Source organism: Epinephelus moara, chromosome 16, assembly GCF_006386435.1.
Source record: "Epinephelus moara isolate mb chromosome 16, YSFRI_EMoa_1.0, whole genome shotgun sequence".
Lineage (NCBI taxonomy): Eukaryota > Metazoa > Chordata > Actinopteri > Perciformes > Serranidae > Epinephelus > Epinephelus moara.
The window spans coordinates 6,064,474-6,085,801 of record NC_065521.1 but is presented as its reverse complement, the minus strand read 5'-3'; the positions used below and the strand labels follow the sequence as shown (position 1 = coordinate 6,085,801).

The following is a 21,328-nucleotide window of genomic DNA, read 5'->3' as shown; positions in this document are numbered from 1 at the left end:
GTCACAGCCTGCTACACAGGCTTACAGAGACACCTGCTGGTAAGGGTGTGTAGCAACAGTGACAGTGCACAGCATCAACGTCTAAATGAAGTTCCTATGATACAGTTGTATAGATGAAACTACCCAACAGCAGGGCCTAGTAAAGTACTTCTTATTTAACCCACTGCAGGGCCCTGTGGCAAAATTATCACAAAACGACAAACTGTAAACCTGGGACTATTGGGCCCCTGGAGGTCAGGGGCCCAATATATTTGCCCACATTTTCTCTGGCTGGTAATCGGGCCTTGCCCAACACCACCTACAACATTAAAATGCTTCTTATGTATGCATGTTTATGCATCATGAATGATAATCCAAAAATGTATCATCAATTAGATGTGATCAAACCATGCAGATTTGGTTCTGAGTTGGTTAACAAATCTCTGCAGTCATGACTGTTCCCTTCCTGGCTCCCTAATGGTGGAATAAACTCCCCATTGACATCAGGACAGCAGGCAATCTACACATCTTCCATAGAAAGACTAAAAAACTAATCTGTTCAGATTGCACCTTGGCCCATGAAAATAAATAAATTAATTAATTAAAAAAGAAAATCTTTCTCTTTCTCTTCATGCAGCAGTTGAAACATTCTGCCTATTTGAAGAAGCTTATGTACTTGTAGCATGAATTTTACAATTATTTGGGGGTTGTACCCACATGCTTAAAAGAACTTATTCTAAGTCAGTTTGGAAAATGCATGTCATGTTGTCCCAATAACTGGTAACACGATAGGTTAAATGTGTAAAAGTGGCAAAATGCCCTTTAACAGGATGTCTTAACATATCAGACACATAATTCAATGCTTTTAAGACCTTTTCAGGATAGTTTTTAACCGAATTTCAGACTGATTTTTGGACAAATCACCTTTTTCTTATTCAAGCATTGCAGCTAAGTATTAAGGTAAGTAGAATATAGTCCAGAGCAGAGCTCAGGTAGGTTTTATATGGGAATAGAATTATTAGAATGAGTTAGGTTAATCTACATTACCAACAGGTAAGGCAAGCGACAGTAAAAACACAGTGTTAGGATCAGTGGTAGGTTGGAAGAGTTGTTACATTAGAAACCTCACAAATTTTAACTGAAGACAATTTAATATATTTTAAGGCCTAATACTTGTAAATATGTACAAAAAGACACGACTGTCCAAATTGCTGATCCTGGAACCAGGGATGGGGGAACTGTTCAGGGCTCTCAGTGTTATCAGTACACAACAACAGGATGACAGCTGCTGACAGTGTAGGGGTGCAGTGTTTAGAACTGACAGGATTTACATTTTCAAACACTTTTTCTTTTTTTTCTTTTTTTAAATTACGCGAGAAAGTAACTTTTTTTTCCACCTAGGGAAATTACTATCAAGCTGCAAACTGTTCTATTTAGAATTTATTTAAACTTCATGTAGGAAGATAAAAGTGTTTTACTTTAGACCCCATTTCATGGCAAACATATTGACATGTCATATCAGGAAAAGCACAGGTCTAATCAATAGCATTAATGATTGCACTGTTCAGTTAAGGTATTCCAGCTCCCGAGATCATGCATGCTTCCTCACACTTGCACAGACGCATTAAGGCTTTTCATGATGTGTGCTTCTTCTGCTGTGGAAGCTTACAGTGAAAAGGTTTTACCTCAGTGACAATGGTCGGACAAAATGTAGGGCATTTTTTAATCAAACTTTTTAGCCAGGCTCCGACATACAACTGATTTCTGTCTCTGCTCACATAACATCCAAACAGTACTTGAGTCTGAGTTGATGATGGTTTTATTGATTGTGAAAAGCAGGAAATCTCCAAACACAGACAGCTTCAGACCTCCAGCAGTCTAAGTCCAACCCCAATCCAAAGGCAAACATCCACTCCACCTGACCCCGCTGGCTGGGGTTTAAAGGCAGAGCTTCATAAAAAGGAAGGGTGGGAGGGACTTGGTGCTGGAGGGCCAAACAGCTGACACAGACAGACATTCTGAACGCCACCCAGCTGGTCCAAAGGAAGCTGCTCAAGCCTTCCTCTGGGCCGTGTGGGCAGATCCAGGTGCCAGGACCGATAAACCATTTCTTTTACACACGATACATTCACCAACATTAACGTCATTCACTTCCAAAAGAAGAGTCAACAAAAAACCCTGTTCCACTTCCCCACAGCAAAGCACCCCAGTCAAATGATAAAATACTCAAACACACACACACACACACACACACACACACACATTCACATTCACATTCAAATTGATTATTATCTGGCAAGAGTGATTTGGAATGTTTTCTCTTTAAATGGAAACTCATTTCTGCGTTCAGATAAATTACGTAAATCAGTTTATATGAATTAGGAAAGGGCAAAAAGAAAGACAGATCTGAATAAAAAGGGGTGGATAGTATAACATACTACCCTGAATTTACATTTCATTCCAAAATGGTGACAATAGGCTTCATTTCAGCAGCTCTTTCCAAAGATGGATAAATAATAATGCATGCTGTCCATTTCCTCTCCCACTGTTAAAGATGACAGTGATTTTGGTCTGTGTGCTCTCAGCATTCTGACTGAAAAGGGGGATGAGATGGACAGCAACATCAACACCCACACAAACACACACTCACGCACACGCACACCGTGGCAGTGTCTATGACAAATTGGGGCTAGGAGCCGGGCTGGTGGAGTTGTTGTCCTGATTTGCTGCCTGGCTTCCTCGTGGTGGAACCTCGATAATGCGGGGCTTGTCAATAATGCGAGCTCGGCGGTCGCCTTTCTCAACAATTCCAATTATCCACGCTCCGCCCGCCGCACCCTGACCTCCGGCTCCGGAGCTCTGGCTCTTCATCTCCGAGCAAAACTTGGCCGCCTGTTCTCTGGGGAGACAAACCAGCAGCCCACCTGGAGGGAAGAGAAGAAAGATAGATTTTAGGTCAACACTTGGTGTTAATGAAATATACTTTCAAACAATAATCATCTCACCAAATTATGAAGGGGTGCAAACTCATCAGGCATGAAAAAGGTGACAAAGATGCAGACCCTCTAGGGGGTATATGCAATTAAAATGGATAATTCGGCTTCCAGTGAAAACCTGCTGAACTTCTGAATCAGAAAAAGGTCAGCACACATTAACTTACAAGAGAGAAATGTGAACACACAATAGCATGCTGTGGGTGAGCCCAGAGATTCCGAATAGAATCGGAGAAGCACTGATTTGTAACGTCAAACTGCTTTATTCTGTGTTTTTAGCGATTCTAATTGCCTGGTCAGTTTGTTTTGGAGAAGAGACCTCTGTGGATACTTCAGCTCCCTATAAAAATGTACTGATAAAAAAAAACAGTAAAGGAATTCTAGAAGTTTTTAGCTGGTTGCAATCTGTAATTCACCGCTAGATGCCACTAAATCCCCCTAAATCTTACACACTTCATTTTAATAAGATGTAAACGGGTGAGTTATAAAAAAAAAACAATTCACCCCCTGTAAAGTTGTCATAAATGTTGGAATTAGCTATAGAACCAAGAATAGTTTTTTGTGCCAAGCCGTTAACATGTTTATTTCATGTTTATTGCTGTTAAGTTGGGCGTTTTACCATGGGAATTTCTGCGGGGACTGACTCTGTTTTGGAGCCAGCCTCATGTGGCCATAAGAGGAACTGCAATTTTTGGCACTTCCGCACTGGCATTCTCTCTCAGCCTCAGAGGTTGCCACTGTCTGCTCCAAACACCATGAAAAACTCTGCTTGTATAATGTATTTATTTTTATTAGGAATGATGAATTTTGTATTTTATAAAACTGAAAACGGGTCTGGAAACACAAATATATTTTCATACCCTCATTTTCTTTTTTCCATAATTATCCAGACCTGGAAGTTACTAAAATCAAGACAACATTTATTGTGTATAAAAATGAGTTTCATACCAGAAGTCTCTGCTGACGTGCCCTGAACCAGATTAAACACGTTTCCACAGGCTTTGCTGATGGCAGCCATCTTGGCTATAATTGGTAGGTTGTGGATGACGAAGGCCACTTCGTTTCGTTGCTGTGCTGCCAGGTTGTTGGCGTGCCCCAACAACCCAAAACCTGTCACGTCTGTTGCAGCATGAGCCTGGAACTTGTGCATTAGGCCTGCCGCTGGAGACATAAATTCATTAAATCACGTTAAATCACTATTACAAAAAGTCACAGAGAGATTTCAACTTCAGCAGGACCAAAATCATCTATAAAGTAAGCCAATGCATGTTGAGGTTATCACCCACCCCACTCATGACTAAATTAAAGCCCATAATGCTGGAAGTAAACTCAAATCAATGGTGTGGAACCACATAGAGCCAGACATTACAGAATCTCTCAGCTGTAACTGAGAAGGTAAATATGTTTCCACAGGTGTAGTGTACCTGTACGGTTTAGCGTTGCCATGGAGAACATGGCTTCCTGATAGGCCTCTTTAACTTCCTCTCTGGTGACGACTAGCTTGATCTTGTTCCACCTTTCAGGCTGGTGAGGTATGAAAACAGATACAGGAAGGCGCACATATGAGGAGGGTGAGAGCACACAAAAATGTCAATATAATAAAAACACACTAAATAATGTTTATGTGAGCGGAGTGGAGCAGCTGACCTGATCGAGCCATTGGTGAGCATTCACAGCGACCTGTGTCCCCAGAGGTTTAGTCAGAACCAAGACATCCCCTGGAACAGCACCATCTGGCCTGGAAAAACAAAGCACACGCATATCACTGCTGTCCATTATGGATTTATGGATTATTTTCTCAATTTTGTATATCTACAACATATTGGAAAATTGTGATTATAATTTCCAAGAAACTGCTTTTTTTTAATCTGACCAATAGTCCAAACTCCAAAGAAATTTTGTGTACCATCACATATAACAGAAAAGCAGTATATTTGAGAAGCTTAGGTCATCGATAATCTATTAATCGTCAAATCAAGTTATTGAGCAATCGTTTCAGCTCTAGTGTATTTTATTGTTAACATGGTTAGCTGGACAAATGAAGACAGTACCATAACATAAATTTCAAGTGCAGTTACAGTCCAGTTTAAAAGAAGAAAAAAGTAACAAGCTAAGATGTCATCACCATTAAACTTCACATATTGGTATCAGAGAATCAAACACTGTCTTGACCATTTCACACCAACATTTACCATCATAAAGGAAGAAATCCTTTATAGCAGACTCAGTAGTTCCAAATCCAAATGTAGCACGAATTTTAAACACATTTTCAGAAAAAAAGCTAAAAGGAAATGTGACTTTATGTGCTCTTCCATCCACTGTTTTGCAGTAATTGGGAGCTGGTTCATCAAGATAAGCAGTAGGTTACACTAATTCCTCATTCGGGTCACACTGCAGAGAAAGAGGGCGCAATGAGATGATGTAATCCAAAGAGCAAGACTGAAAACTCAAAAGGAGGAAAAGCGATGGATCTATTGTTAAGAAGAGCACACGCAACAAAGCTGAGCAACTAATATTACAGCTCTGTGCTCATATATACGTGTGTTAGAAGCCCCCGAGACGACAAAGAAAGGTAACAGCGGCCTATGCAATGACAGTATATCACAACTGTAAGTCACGACCGAAATCATTATTTATTTGCTGAATCTGTTTCCCCTTCACTTAGTTGCATTTACCTTTCACTGAGACACCAACTTTTACACTTCTCCCCCAAGCATAAAAACTTTAAAAAAAAAAAAATCATATTTCAGATTTTGTTTTACTTTTTGACACAAATTAAAAATGCACGTAAAAAGAGGTGGATGGACACCCACCTATTGTTACCGGTTTATCCACTGGGACTATCCACAGTAACTGTCTTCAGGACAGACATTCAGATATGTCACAACAGAAAAGCACATAAGGCACTAATAACACTTAGGATGGCTTTGTCCCATTGTAAGTCGTTCAAAGACATGGAATTCACTTGTTATAGATGTTATTATACACCTATGCAGTTTTTGGTATAAGATGTAGACGGAGGGTTGACGGACAGAGGCTGGTGTATGCCGTACAAAAAGCACCTTGAGGCAAATTTGTGATTTGTGATATTAGGCTATATTTAAAAGACTGACTCAACTTGACTAGATGTCAAAATGTTTGCTGTAAACAAAGGTCTATTGATCAGAGGGACATGGAGCCACAAGACATGTTTGCTTTTGTGCTTTGTGAGACTGTGACAGCTGTCATCAACACAATCTAATATTAACAAACCAGCTCACTACAGGCTATAGTTATTTCTATACACCCCCTGCTGGCTAAATTAACAAGGTCAAGTACATTATATTAGGGGCTAATGAAATGCGTTCTGGGAAATTTAGGAAATATCAAACTGAAAATGAATTACATGAGGAGAGGTGGGTACACAAAAATGGTGATTTTAAATATCTCATCACGGAATAACATGAGCAATCAAAGATTTAGATTGTGTCAGAGTAACTAGGGTAGTAAGTCATCTACAAAGAATAAGTGCAGTTGCCAAAGAGGCAGAGACACAGCAACAGTTTCACTGACTCACATGATGAACTCATTAGGCTGACAGACAACTGATGCTACTCCTCCTACGATGATCCAGGGGTTGATCACCGTCTGGCCACCTGTCACAGAAGTCCCTCCCTCCTCTGCTGCATCACGAAACCCCTGAATTATCAGCGGCATCACCCGCTCACGGTCCTGTGTCACACATGCACATACAGACAATAACGAATCATGAAAGGGGACTTTAGGAAACCTTAAAGAAATCAACATAAACGTTTTTAAAATCCACGCTGTTTAAAATAGATACTGCACTCATTGTATCGTGCACAATTAAGATTAGCAGAGGATACACAAATGTGACAAAATAAACAAAAGCAAAGTCAAGACCTTCGCGTCCACCCATGAACACATATAATGTTACCTTATCATTCATCTTCTGGCTGACACTCAGCAGCATCAGCATGTTGTCACACTCTGTGATGCCCATGGCGTAGAGATCACTGAGGACGTTAGCACACGCTATCCTGCCCTGAAAGACAGACAGACAGAAAGACAGACAGTGTGAGTGAGCAAAAACTTGTCAAAAATGGCATGAATAACTTAAGGCTCTGTCACCATGTCTAAAAAATAGTTGTTGTTTTTTAAACATAGAGTACAGAGTAAACTACTATTTTTGTATTTTTTTTTTCCAATTGATTTCACAAAGAATAACAACAACAAAAACCATGTAAATAAGGTGTATGTCTCATGTCTGTTTGTCATAAATTTGTTCAATTATCTCATTCAGTCTGGAAAATGAAAACAGAAAAATTATCAGATTTAGTTTTTTGTAGGCTATTAAAAAGGGAAAATGATAGTCAGTTTGCAGTTTTGTTCTTATTAAACATGAAAAAAAGTCTCATTTCTGGTTTGTGGATTTCTTGAATTGACATGCTTGTGTCATACAGCGACATCTAGTGGCCATAAGTTGAAGCGGTTTACTTGCTAGACTACCTGTAAGAACATTAGAATGATATTGCATAATTTAAAGTGAGAGAGTTTAGTAGTGAACAACTCTCAATATTTTCCAAAACGCAGCCTATCAAGAGTCGACAAATCTGGAACACACAGTCGGCTGCCTCAGCCCCAGCACTGGTCATCCTAATCAGTGGTTGATGGGGTCAAACAGGAAGCATCATGATTACATAAAGATCCACACTGTAAGGTAATTTAGATTACACAACTTAATGGTTGCATCTGCATAGAGATTGATTCTCTAGAAACCAGCCCATGTTGTGAAAGTTGACAAAATAGTCTTAGGACTATGGGGCGCGTTCGGAAATACTTACTCCGAGGGCCGGGGAGCACTCTGGCACAAACTGGACCGTTTGTAAATTCAGAGCAGCAGAGTGCACTCTCTCTGGGTAGATGGAGCCGCAGAGCGCCAAGCTGAGTGAATGTTTGATGAACTTAACCGTTAAATAGAATGCTCTGTTTCTTCAGACAAAAGCGCTCTTATTTTAGTGTTGAGGGACAGATTTGATTTGCGAACCCACACTAAATGTCATTACAAGGCTTCGGCGATTTCACAGTATTACAATATATCAGGGTATTTAGAGATCCTGATGGTATTTTTCAATACCGTCAAAAATAAAGACGCTCCTCTTTTTTTTATAACGGATACAGAGATGCTGAGGTGATGTAGTGCACGGCATACGCCTCCAGAGGTCAATGGTGCAATCGTGGAACCCACTGGTTTTTGGTATGATGACCTCTGGGGGCAAGGACCGATATTTTGGGCTGATCCATCGTAGCCAGTGGATATCTGGGCTAAGACTTCATCTTCCTTGCGCCCCTCATTACAGCTAATCTCTGATTAGATATCTGCATGGGAATGCAGATACATTTAAAATAATACAGAGCTAACTCATCACCGGACATAGCCGATGGGTTCCAAGATTGCATTTCAGCCAATGCCCACTGCCTCTCCACACCGACTGTTTACATGCAGTTCAAATGTGATTGGTCAATACTACTTGGACTAAAAAAGACTAAAAATGACATCAGTGTAATTCCAATACCAAAATCTTCTCCGGTCTCCAGAATCTGTTTGCAGAGATTACTACTGGTCAAACAGGCAGCTGAGCTGAGAAAGATGACGACTGCGAGTAGCTGGGATGACGTTACAGGATCAGTAAAAAAAAAAAAAACAGCAGTAAAGCCAGCATGTTTTTACATCTAAGGCTTTAATTCAACCAAACCAGGGTTAATGAATGTTTGGAAAAAGTAAAAGAATAACTAAAATGGTTTTGGTGAGTTTTATTTTGTTTTTGTCAAGTTTGAATGAAGTGTGTTTTACAACTAGTTAACAAGGGAATCAAGCTAAGTCTTACTTCAGTAAAAGAGAGAAACTTGAATTCAAAAGGTGTAAGGTTGTATTTTTCCTATTAATAAGGAAAAAAATGAAAAAAATATTTTCTTTCTTGTATTGTAAGCTTTAAAAAAGTAAGAGAGTCAGTGGAACGTAGTCAACCTGCTGCCCCGGGGGGTGGAGGTGTTTGTTTAGTTAGTTAGTTTTTTACACAAATACCATCATATACTGTATGTTAATTTTTTTTTTTTTTTCTAGGGATGGCACAGACATGACCCACCCTTCCCTTCCTCTGATTGGCTAGTACTCATTGCCTTCATTGGTTGGGTTGGTTAGGTGTAGGCAAGAGAAGTGAGATTGTTTAGGGTAAGAATATCAGGGAAGCCAATCAGAGGCAGAGTAAGGCAGAGTAGGGCGGGTCATGAGTTTTGGCCATACCAAACTGAAATGTCAGTGAGCTACAAAGGTATGAAAAAACAGATACCCCCACGCCTAATCACTGCGTCTCATATATAGGCTACATATAAGGCTCTCACCCGCCTCCAAGTTATGTGTAATGTGTACCTTTCTCTAAACAGCAAAGTTAATACTTCCTGAGGTTATCTCAGTCGTTAATTCACTACCAGTACAGTGATTTGCCTACTGTGCCCTGTAAGTCAGGATATTTCTGGACTAATAATGCCTGTATGTTCATGACATAGACTACATCACTGATGAACCCAACAGTAAAGGTAAGTGTTAATGGTTAGTTACTAACAGTACTTAGCAGAAATAAATTTGTTCTGCACGCTCCTACAGAGTCAACAATTTAATTTTGGCCCAATGTATCGTGTTTTTATTTTCTATACTGAATGAAATAATTACAAGGATACAAGGACCCTCAAACTGATTATCCTTAGTTATCAGTTGGACATAGCAATATACACAGCTCAACTTGCAAGAATTTTGCCTCTATATAGCTTATACTGAGAAATCAGAGTTTAAAAATGAGAACTGTAGTAGAAAGGTATATGTCAACTTTTCCACAGTTGGTAGATGAATAACAGAGTTTATGAAAGGCGTGTTACATCATGTCAGCACCTGGTGATAGTACAACTTCAGGATCCTAACAGTAAATGCATCACAAAATACACAACACATCACAAACTACACATTGCTTAGGGTATAGTAAACTCACGGTATACAGTGAGTGCACGATTTACCCACAATTTATGAGCACAGTGCACAGGGGAAAAGGCAGTAAAAACAAATGATTGATTAACTGATTAGTCAATTAACAGAAAATTAATAATATTGTTTTAATTCGTGAAACAAGAAAATAATTGGCAGATTTATCAGTCCAAACACTTGATGTCAGCAGATGATTTATTTCACCACAAATATTAGTGTTTGGACAGCCTTACTTCCTGGATGGTTTCCCAGCAACAGCAGGTTGCCCATGTATGCGCGGTTCCCTGGGGGAAACACCTGCTACTACTCACCATCATGTAAGGATCCTCCACCAGAGGGTAGAAGAAGTCTGTGGTCTGGACCAGTGAGAGCCCTCCATGCCTCAGGGGAATCACACAGCAGTCCATCCCTACACCTGCAAATGGGGAAGGAGAGACACTTGTGCAGTGTTTTGCAATGGTATACAATAGCAATAATTATGAACCTGTTGCAAGTGTTGAGAGTGACAATATTACTTTAATAGTTTGTATGTGTACTTGTGGCGGTGTTGTTTACTGAAAGTAGCATTTTTATAGGACTTTTACATGAAATTACAATGCAATGTATGAACAGCACTCAGTGTAACTAACGTTAGCGTGACGCACAATGCTTTCCACATACTGTAGGTTGCACAGCCTCTAAATGCCGTAAACTGAGTACAGCACTTCCACTCACCATTGCGAAATGTCTTTACAAGAAGAAATGTTTGACCAACAGCATGAACTTTGCACTGAACGCATCAAAATATTTCTGCTGAATCATACCTCTGGTAATTTGACAACTCACGGAACTTATGTCCTCATCTTGAACACTATGGTAGCTAGCTAGGTTACTATGACGTTACGTCATGTATTAACGATGTAACGCTAGCTTAGTGAAAACTTACGACTTCAAGTACGTTAATTTTAACAAGTTCGATAGCTGAGGACTAACGTCATTAGAAACACGTTGTTTTTATTCTCCCATAGCTGTCCATCTGTCAAATGAGCTGCCATACGAGTTAACACAAGCTAGCACTGTTAGCAACAGTTAAGCTAGATAACTGACGTTAACGACAAGGGTATCTGACAGGATGCATGGGACATGAAGGCTAGCTTTGCTCATTCCCTACTCGTTTCTTACCGAGTCGGGGGGCAGACAACTGTTGGCCGAACTCCGATGCTTGGTCTCCGGCCTTCCCTGTCCCGTCGGCCCGGTCCGCCTCCAGTCCCGCCAGGAGTTTGAGCAGAGCCTCCTGCGGGACCTTGCAGCCTCATCCTTTCAGGTCCGAAAAGGCTGTGAGACGGAACCCGCGCTCCAGGCCATGCTCTTCGGGTTTAAAAGGCTTGTAGCCGGGGGGAAAACACCCCTCGGCTCCCACAGCCTCCACAGAAGGAGGCGGGGAAGTTGAGACTGACATGCCTGCCTAAAGACCACTTCAAACAACCAACGCTAGTCGTGTTCACCGGTATATAAAGACGCAGAGATGAATGGAGCGTGTGTCCGGCGAGCGCTGCTTGAAACAAGAGACTGGAGTCAAGTAAAATCAAACTAGTGCGACTTCCTGTCAGAACGTTTCGCCGTAAAAATTCATAGTGTATGTGTCTATTCAATATTCACGTATCCTAAACCTCAGACTTATGCCAGATGACTTTGACATTGAACTTGGACATCTACATTTTTAGAAAAGGGCAATTCAAACCCATAGCGAAGGCAGAGTCGTCAGAAATCTAAGGGCAGTCGTCTTATTTTGAAGGCGTAATTTATAACTTCCGGTTCCTTTCTGTGTCTTGCTTGATGATTGTGAAACGTTACCATCTGCTCTCACTGTCAGGTATTGATGTTTATATGTTTCTGTGGACCCATTTATCTGTTCTGGGATTACTCGATAACACTGAACTATAACATACTGTAAAATATGGCTGTTGGGACGTTTTAAAAAAATAAAATTAACGGGAAACAACTGATTTTCACTAGGGGTGGGAATCACCGATATATTGTAATTTACTACCTGTTTTCAACTGCAAATTATGCCTCTAAATGTGCCTTTTTCAACATATTTTTTCTAGTAAGATAAAGTTTTAAGTCAGTTCATCTCACTTTAATCATTTTTATTGCAGTAAATTGTAACTAGTGGACTTAAATAGTAATTAATTCTATTATTCTGGCAGGCTACCATAGTAATTACGATTAACATTACTATTTGTAATGTTAATAGTACATATATATATATATATATATATATAAAAACCCTGATACTTGGCGTCAGTGTATTGATACGATATCGCCACTCAAAAATATTGTGATACTATGCCATTTAATTTTCACCACATCATTGTTGGTAGAGGTGACTTGTTCAGCAATTCTGGTGTGAGTAGCCAGTGCTAATAAAGAATTGTGGAGGAATAAAGTCACAGTGGGGCATCAGCTCTGCTCGACTGGAACTCTACCAGGAAGGAAACTTTATTGACACATGCACATTGACATATGCATGCATGTCATTGGCTGTTATCACTGTCCATCATACAATACCTGCATTAACTCATCAAGTTTGTCTGTCAACAATTGTTCATGTCTTCCCAGCTATAGCTTACTACACTAAGGTTACACACAAGATAAAACACACACAAGGACTAATGAATAACTGATTTATTTTGTAAATCTTCAACACTTTGAAACAATATTCTTTGCACCAAATTATGTATAATTACAGACAATATTCACACAAATTGTGAAGGAACCCTCAGTGTGCTTACCTTCCAATAGATAGTCAGGTGCCACAGGTAAAGATAAGACAGAATAAGGGGCACAAATAGAGCTATGGTGGGTAAAGGGTCAGGTCTAGCATCAGCGATAAAGCAGTGGTGCAGTTAAAGGTGTACACAGGCACAGAACACAGAGAATGGCTACTTTTTTTCAATAAGAGTAAATCCATCTCTAATACATAGTAATACATGTTTTGAGGTAATGCAGACAGCAACATTTATGACCAAAACATATTTGAATACTCTATATTATTTAAAGCTCACTAGGGTATATTGTCATGTGGTTTCCTCCTTTGAGGGAAAAAGTACTCCTCTCAACTGTCACTTTTTCACCTTATGCCCAGTGATTATTGATGTGTATAACATGGATGATGTAGTCAAAGTATACACACTTATTCCACAGTATGTAGTTACCTCCTCAGTCCCCACTATGCCACTAGAGTAAGGAGGGTATCAGGGATCATATACAAATACTGATGGAAATTTACATCAGTGTGCCATCATGGGGAGGGGGAAGAGTGGGCATACAAGAGGAGGTGCTGGGAGAAAAAAGAATGATGAAAAAGGATGACTTGCAGAATGGAAAAGCTACAATCTATGGAGCACTTTGAGGAAAATACCATGCTGATTATCTTGCTGTCATTCTTTTCTTTCAATTGTTCATACTGCCATCTGATTGCCACTTGATTCTAACATTCAGTTTTTAAAATTAAAAGATCCAGGTTTCTGTATGTGTGTGTACATGACAGAAATATTAAGGTGCAACTACCAAACATGTTTTTCCAGGCTGTGCCCAGAGCTGGTAGGAGACACAAGGAACGTCAAAAATGTAAATATACTGTATATATAAGTGTTGGTGTCATGGTGTGCTGAGCTATGCCCAGGTTACTGTATACAGTCCATGACATGTATCTGCAGTGTGTCCATATCTGGAGCCTGGTACTGGCACTTAGGACAACATAAATCTGGCAGCTCCTCAGCTCCGGCTGCCCCTTGATCACCGACTGGTACCAGACCCTGATTGCGGAACGAGGGGGCAGGCGGCACCGTGTTGAAAGCTGCACAGAGGAAAGAAAGCATTTTAAAACAACTTCTTACCAGGAAAAAAAACCTCATTTATTAATACATTTCCCTTTTTTTTGTTTTAACGGGACCACAAAGAGTGAGTGCACAGTGGTCACTACAGCAATCCACATCTCAAAAGACAATTTCTTGTATGGGCTGCATGGGTTTCACTGGTGAGGCTGCACAACAGTGGTAAAAGAAACAAAGTATATTTACTTAATTATTGTGCTTAAGTAGAATTCAGAGGTACTCTACATTAATATTTCTATTTCTTGCCTTCATTACATTTCTGAGGGAAACTTTTTAACTGCACTTTTATTTACAAAACAAGAGTTTTTCAAATGATACATTATAATAAAATCAAGGGAATACTTCACCTGCAAAATGACCATTTGTATAACAATAACTCACTGTGTGTTACCTTCATTTTGTGAACAAAACTCTGTTTTTCTCGCACGCCTCCACGGTGAACAAAGAATCCAAAGAAGGCAAACATCCTTAATAATTGAAGTAAAGTGTAAACTCTTAACAACAGCAAAACTAGTATATCAAAACATCTGCTTACAAACTCTCACACATCTTGTGCAGTGTAATCTTATAAGTATGATTTATCCAGTCATATGCTCAGTCCTTCACAAACACATGCATTTTCGCTAACATATTACAATTTACAACACTTCAGTACAAAAAGTCTCATGCGCAGCAGAGTAGTGTGCCTTGGCCACACTGCTCAAGCAGAGCTCTTACCCATGCATGTACTTAGACATGCTCAGAATGCACTACTGATCAACAGAAGTGTTTTATGTTGTGAGGTTTTAGGGAAAATGCATGTGTTTGGGAAGGACTGAGCAGACGACTAGATAAATGACACTTAGGTTAAACTATACCAGTTGTGTGAGAATTTGTTAATGGATGTTTTGATATAATTTTGCTGTTTGCTTTGTTTGTTTTTGGATTCTCCCTGCACCATGGAGGCATGCGAGAAAAACAAAGTGTTCTTCCCAAATTCAAGATAACACATGGTGAGTAATTGACAAATTAATGGTCGATTTGCAGGTGAGGTATTCCTTTAAATGTCCCTTTCACAATGAAAAAGTCGTCTTGGGCCCAACAGCATCACATGACGGACCTAAAGGTTGTAATTCCATGGTTTGTCCACTACGTCAAATTGGCTTCAAAGCCCAGCGCTTAGTTAGTGGGGGACATATGTGATTCGGGTGAGAAAACAAAGGAGTGGCCTGACCCTCACTGTTGTAGTAGTGACGGTAGACCTTTTGTCAAAATTGTTATCATATCCACTAGGCAAGCCTGGGGGGGGGGATCATGTGTTTGGTCTTGTGCATGCGTGTGAGTGAGTGCGAGCCTCTATCTGTCTGTCTGCACCTAATCTTGCAAACTACTGGACCAATAAGCCTAATACTTTATGTGCACATGTATGGACCTCTAATGGTTGTGGTAATTCACAATTTTTGAAAATCTTGTTTTACTGACTATTATACCATGCTGACTCCTCACTCCTCTTAATTCGCCACTAAGGGCCACAATTCCTCAGCATGAGCACATAGCAAAGGCATGGAGCAAAGGGCATTTCTGGCAGTCCACTCAGCTAGAAACAAGAAGCCTTACCATCTGTTGCAGGCCACATTTTGGTGTTTGTCGTGGCTCAAAAACTGACATCCATAAAAAAGTTAAGTCTCACTTTGAAATGGAGAATCTGCAGATTAATTCCATGCCAAATATAATAACTGTGTTATGATATGTTATGATCCACTAAAGTAAGGCAGGATATGAAATGGGGGCAAAAAAAAGTTTGTTATCTCCGCCGCCATCTTGACTGTAAGAGAGCCTGGAGGAACAGTTCCACTGGGTGCAGCTGCGCTGTGTGTATTAACTAGAGTGGCAGTGATCAGATTTGGTGGCAGCCTGGCAGAAATCTGCACTCTACAGAGTGCACTTTTCTAGTTAACTATATAATCTATTATTAAAATATGTTGAAAATTTACATGGATTTTTGAAACTTTTCTGACACACTTAAATTCATACATGAAAGGCTTAAAAAATTAGCATTACTTCACATCTATGTGCATGTAATTTTGAATTTGTTCTTTTGTATGTTTTGGGTGTAATGTACCTTGTGGGGGTGGGATGCGTGGGGCCCGTGTTGTAAAGTCGTCCACGTGTCGCAGCTTCATCTGCTCCATACGTAATCTGAAACAGAGGTGTAAAAAGACAACTCTCATGTTTACTCTAGGGCTGTAGCGTCCTGGTTGACTAGTCGGTTATTTGGTCGCTATGCTCTCATACGATCAAATTCTCATTAGTCGAATAATCGCTGTGTTACTTTCATAAGGAGAACAGTGCTACATCAACAGCTTGCCAGGATTAATCCAGTATTTCCTGTGGTGGGGGGACACACCTGCTTCAAGATTGACACACTGCTTCGAAGCATTTCATACAGTCAGAAGAGTGACATCTGCTGGCTGTGTGTCAGAACTGCATCTAAGTGGAAGACCTGGAAAAGCCTCAAGACTGCCTGTAACGAGGCCTCGCTCCCGGTAGTCACGTGATTGTGGGCGTGCCGAAGCAAGGATCGAAACACTGCCTCGGAACACTTGCGCTTCAAAAGATCGACACTGTGTCGAGCAAACTGGCTCGAGCGTAACATCACTATGTATTTCACAGATAAAAAACAATAAATTGTTAAGACAGTAAAGCCTCCACTAAAAAAGCATTTTAAGTCGTGTGTGTGATTTATCCTTCAGGGATTTATACTTCGGGATTTATCCTGGCTTCATATAAACAGAGGAAATCTCTGCTCGTCGCTAGGCTAATGTATACCATATAAAATGTCATAGGCTGCCGCTAATAACGTTAGCATGTTGTATTTGCTTGGAAAACGTGTTTAGTATAAGACAGTTCTTTTGTCGGTGAATGTTGGGAGTTGTAATGGAGCCACATTGAGTGCCGTTACCTTTGTTGAATGTTGCTGTTGTCCCTGGTTTCATATGAGAAGAGGAAAAGATCGCTAGACGCTAGGCTAATTTATACAATATAAAACGCCATAGACTTGTGCTAATAACGTTAGCATGTTGTATTGGTGGGGGAAATGTGTCCAGATAAAGACAAGTGTTTGTCTGTCAGTTCTACGATTTATAGTGAAGCCAATTTATGTACTTGTGTTTGAAACTGTCTCTATTAAGCCATGTTTAATGTGTGTTTTGAATCAACTGTATAAATAAAGTTCGATTTGAACTAAACTTTACAGCACTTAACACAGTCCTCCACCACCAACTAGTGTTTAGGAGGTGTAACTGCAGAGTGACACAGACACCACAGCAGATTTTTTCCCCCCACAAATAATCGATTAGTTGAAGATTATGTGTGACTTTAGTTGACCAAGATTTTCTTTGGTTGACTACAGCCCTAGTTTACTCACACTTTAACAAATGTCTAGAGAGACAAATATATCTTAAAACTCAGAGGACAATCATGGACACAACACCAACTTCTGACATGAAGTGTCATTCTTGACAATGTGCCAACAGCTACTGATACTGCATCTGATTAAGTAGTAAGTATTATGTAACTCTGGCCAGAAATAACATGAACAGAGATTTGAACTTTCCTCAAAATCGCCAATTGGAGCTCACAGCAAGATGAGCCATCAACTGTGTGACTGGTGCATAAACATCTGCATTCAGGACACAAATAATTGGAAATGGAAATGGGCCTGTATTTTGTTTTTTTCCCCTTTCAGAATTAACTTACCGTGTTGTGGCCTCCTGCTTGAGCCTGTCAATCTCAGCCAGGGCCTGAGTCAGCTGATCCTGCAGCTCCTCCTTCTTCTGGTTCAGCTTCTCTCTCGCTTCTCGCTCTGCTAGGAAATCTGCCTTGTAAATCTCTGCCTGAGGATAAAAACAGTGAGAGAGGGAGGGACATATGATTCCACTCAATAACGGCCATTTTGTTTCATTTCAGTGTACCTGTATCATACAAACATGTCAAAATGAAGGTGTGGCTGATTTGTGCATAGCTGACAAGTGAATCATAGGTAGGGCTTAATTAACTGCCATGATGTTTAGAATGCAATTTTTATTCAAGTGTTAGCTTAGCTTAAATGCAGTGTAAACTGGTTATGTCACTTTTATTGGGGGGCATTTTAAATTCTGGTACATACTTTACTAAAGGAGGGCATTACTACATTTATGAACAAATCTTTAACACTGAATCCTCAAGCTGATGAGACTCTCTGCACCTTCTCCATCACCAAGTAACCATCCGAAGTTAATTTGCATTAGAGATCACCTCAGATGACTGAAAGTATTATTTAGGCCCTTTCTGCTGTAATGTAGCCAAAGGCAGAACCTGTTAACATCTCACCTGCTTTGAGGGCGCATTCCTGGAACTAAATTTCGGTATCGTTCAGGTGATAACTGTTAGCCTCCTACTGCAGGTGGGGCCTTTCTATTAATCTAATTAAACTGGCATGTAAAAGGCCCTAACATGTAGACCTCAAAGGAAATAAGTAGCACCGCAACATTCCATTGTTGTATATCCCACAACTGCAATTATTTGCCAATCAGCACAAAAAATGGATTATGTTTGTACCAGTGTCACATTCTAAATGATATATATATGTATATGTCTAAGTCAGAATTACCGCCTCACGGTTGCGTGCGTTCGCAAACCAGTCAGGTTGCACTCTGTGAAAACATGGCGTCTTCACACACATCTCCCCACGGCAGCACAGAAACTCCATACAATTAGCACATTTTCAAGGTGGACACACGAGATAAGTGTCACCAATTCAGTATCTGACCAATGACTCCCCTTCTGTTCCTGAGATATGACACTGAGTAACAGCCAGAAAAGTGTTTTTGCAGAACATTATAAGGTCAAGTTGAAGTTGACCTTTTGGATATAAAATGTCATCACTTCATTATTTGTCCTATTAGATATTTGTGTGAAATTTTTTCATAATTATCGTATGAATTCTGGAGTTATGGCCAATAACATGTTTTTTAAGGTCACAGTGACCTTGACCTTTGACCTTCAACCACCACAATCTAAGCAGTTCATTGTTAAGTCCAAGGGGACGTTTGTCACAAATTTGAAGAAATTTCCTTAGTGTGTTCTTGAGATATTGTGTTCATGAGAATGGGATGGACGGACAGATGGACAACCTGAAACGTAATACCTTTGGCTTTGGCTGTCGCGGATGCGGAGGTATAAAAAGATTCGGCTTTGACATACAAAATTTGATGATCCAAGTAGAACCAAGACCCAGGAGGCTTTACTCAATGGGTCTAATTTTGTCAGAGCAGCTTAAGTCTTTGGAAGCACAAATTCACTTGTGAATGTATATAAACTCCTGTATTTACTAGACATTACCATTAAATGATAAATATAATGCTTTTATTTTGTTTCTGACTTCATCTTCAAACATACACAGCAAAACTGTTTTTTCATGAGAAAGGAAAGAGCGAAGGAGACCGCCCCCAAACCTAATTTTGTCCCCTCCTGCTCTCTGTTGTCACTGTGTTATAACACAGTCAAATTCACCTAGCTGTTTTCATCTATATATTTTTCTGTTGTCAGATAATCATTATTTTATGATCACAACTTTGTCAGATCAAAACAAAAATACAAGTTCATGACAGCGTCTGTGCTGTGAGATCAGCACAGCACAGACGCGAGCGACTGAGTGATGAGAGAAAGTTCAAAGGAACAAAAGGTTGTCATATACAAGAGCAGCCTGAAAGCATCAGTTAAAATTGTCAACAAAACAACTTTTGAAGTGTTTTCAGTGGACACTGAAACTGCGACAGAGCCGTGACAGAGCTGTGGATGGATGCTGGATGCTGTGTGCAGAATTGTTAGCTCAGCCCTCATATTTAGAGGTCAATTTAAAACCATTTAAAGCTTACTTAAAGCCAAGAAACAATCAACTCTGTGGCAGATAGGTGGCTGTTTACCTCCTAAACAGTGCTTGTATAGGCCTAGTTTTATACAGAAACTGAATGTAACTGTTGACACAAGCAAAAGACTAAAAGTACTATTGAATGGAGGAAGTCAGAAGCAGTGTCCTCAATGTACAGAGTTATAAGCAGTGATGCAATTGCCTGCTGGTGATTGTAATGAAGTGAATAGTGGTGCAATACTTAGTTTGAAAAAAAGGGAACAAACTACAAAGTCAGTGACTACATAACTGAACAGCACATAACAATGCAAATGGACAAAGTGATTTGTGTGCAGATATGCTCAACAGCTGTGTGACTGTACTTGTGCAGTGAGGACCGGAACAGTCTCCAGGGAGCCTTTCTGTTGCTCCACCTCCTCCTTCAGTTTATCAATCAGATCCTGCTTCAGGGCCAGCGCTCGCTCTGCCTCCTCTAGTCGGCTGCACAGATCTCCTCCCTGGAAGACACACACGCACAACACACACAAACAAATATTAAGACATCAATCCATAAGCTAAATAGCAAAACTAATCAGAATAAATAGAAGTTTAAATGTGTTTTCACCTCACTCTTCAGTTTGGAATCATAGTCTCTAAACAGACACGTGTAGGCATGCTGCAATTGTGTCAGTTTTTTCCTACGAGGAAAACGAGGAATAGAAAATTTTACCATTCAGTATTGCATCAGATTTCAAATGTCATGCTGGTAACAGTATTGAAGATTTTTTTTTTTTAAAACCCAGTAGCAAACTGGAAACCCCCTGACATATTGATTTTAATCTTGTGAGCAGAAGATGAAATGTCAAATGTGTTATCTTTTGTGAACATCTTTTTTCCACAAGATCAAAAAATATATTTTTGGGGACTTTGACATATGTGATACCATGGTACTCAACAGGAGCTTCTATTTTTCTGATCATTGAATGTTTAATACCACAAACAACTTCTATTAAGTGAAAAGTTGTTTTTTAATGCATGTGAAAGCAGTCTCTCTGTTATACATCTTTCTAAACATCACAAAAGTACAAAATGATCTGTGTTTGCATTTGTTGAACCCACTTCTCCTCTGTGACGACGTGTCTCTCCGTCTTTAGGGCCTGTTCCAGGCTTTGGGTCTGCAGCAGCAGCTTGTCCATGGCCACATGATGCTGCTTCCTCTGCTGCTCCAGCTCCCGCTCTGCCACCTGCAGGGCCTTCACCTTATTGCTTAGCCTGCACACAAGTACAGTAGAAAGAAACACGTCAGCACACATGCAACCTACAGAGGAACACAGAGAGGTCTCTACATACAGTGGTGTGAAAAAGTGTTTGCCCCCTTCCTGATTTCTTACTTTTTTGCATGTTTTCCACACTTAAATGTTTCAGATCATCAAACAAATTTAAACATTAATCAAAGATAACACAAGTAAACACAAAATGCAGTTTTTAAATGAAGGGTTTTATTAATGAGGAAGAAAAAAATCCAAAGCTACATGGCCCTGTGTGAAAAAGTGTTTGCCCCCTAAACCTAATA

General features: G+C 40.0%; 2 protein-coding genes across 4 annotated transcripts in view; both read right to left on the bottom strand.

Annotated features, from left to right (window-relative positions):
* Positions 1-1,780: 1,780 nt before the first annotated feature.
* sephs3 (selenophosphate synthetase 3) lies at positions 1,781-11,557 on the bottom strand. Its single transcript, XM_050064678.1, has 8 exons — positions 11,170-11,557; positions 10,320-10,423; positions 6,910-7,017; positions 6,529-6,683; positions 4,620-4,710; positions 4,397-4,496; positions 3,921-4,133; positions 1,781-2,903 (listed from the first exon to the last, which is right to left on the bottom strand). The coding sequence occupies exons 1-8, from the start codon at positions 11,444-11,446 to the stop codon at positions 2,653-2,655; spliced, it is 1,299 nt and encodes a 432-aa protein (XP_049920635.1). The 5' UTR covers positions 11,447-11,557; the 3' UTR covers positions 1,781-2,652.
* A 1,103-nt stretch (positions 11,558-12,660) lies between these two features.
* Positions 12,661-21,328, bottom strand: part of ikbkg (inhibitor of nuclear factor kappa B kinase regulatory subunit gamma) — a 19,081-nt gene continuing 10,413 nt past the window's right edge. For all 3 annotated transcript variants that reach the window (XM_050064638.1, XM_050064640.1, XM_050064639.1), the window contains 6 exons: positions 20,875-21,027; positions 20,381-20,453; positions 20,139-20,273; positions 17,625-17,761; positions 15,988-16,064; positions 12,661-13,849 (listed from right to left, as the gene is read on the bottom strand). In XM_050064638.1, coding sequence (XP_049920595.1) covers positions 13,677-13,849; positions 15,988-16,064; positions 17,625-17,761; positions 20,139-20,273; positions 20,381-20,453; positions 20,875-21,027 — 748 coding nt within the window. In that variant the 3' untranslated portion in view covers positions 12,661-13,676. The remainder of the gene's footprint in view (positions 13,850-15,987; positions 16,065-17,624; positions 17,762-20,138; positions 20,274-20,380; positions 20,454-20,874; positions 21,028-21,328) is intronic.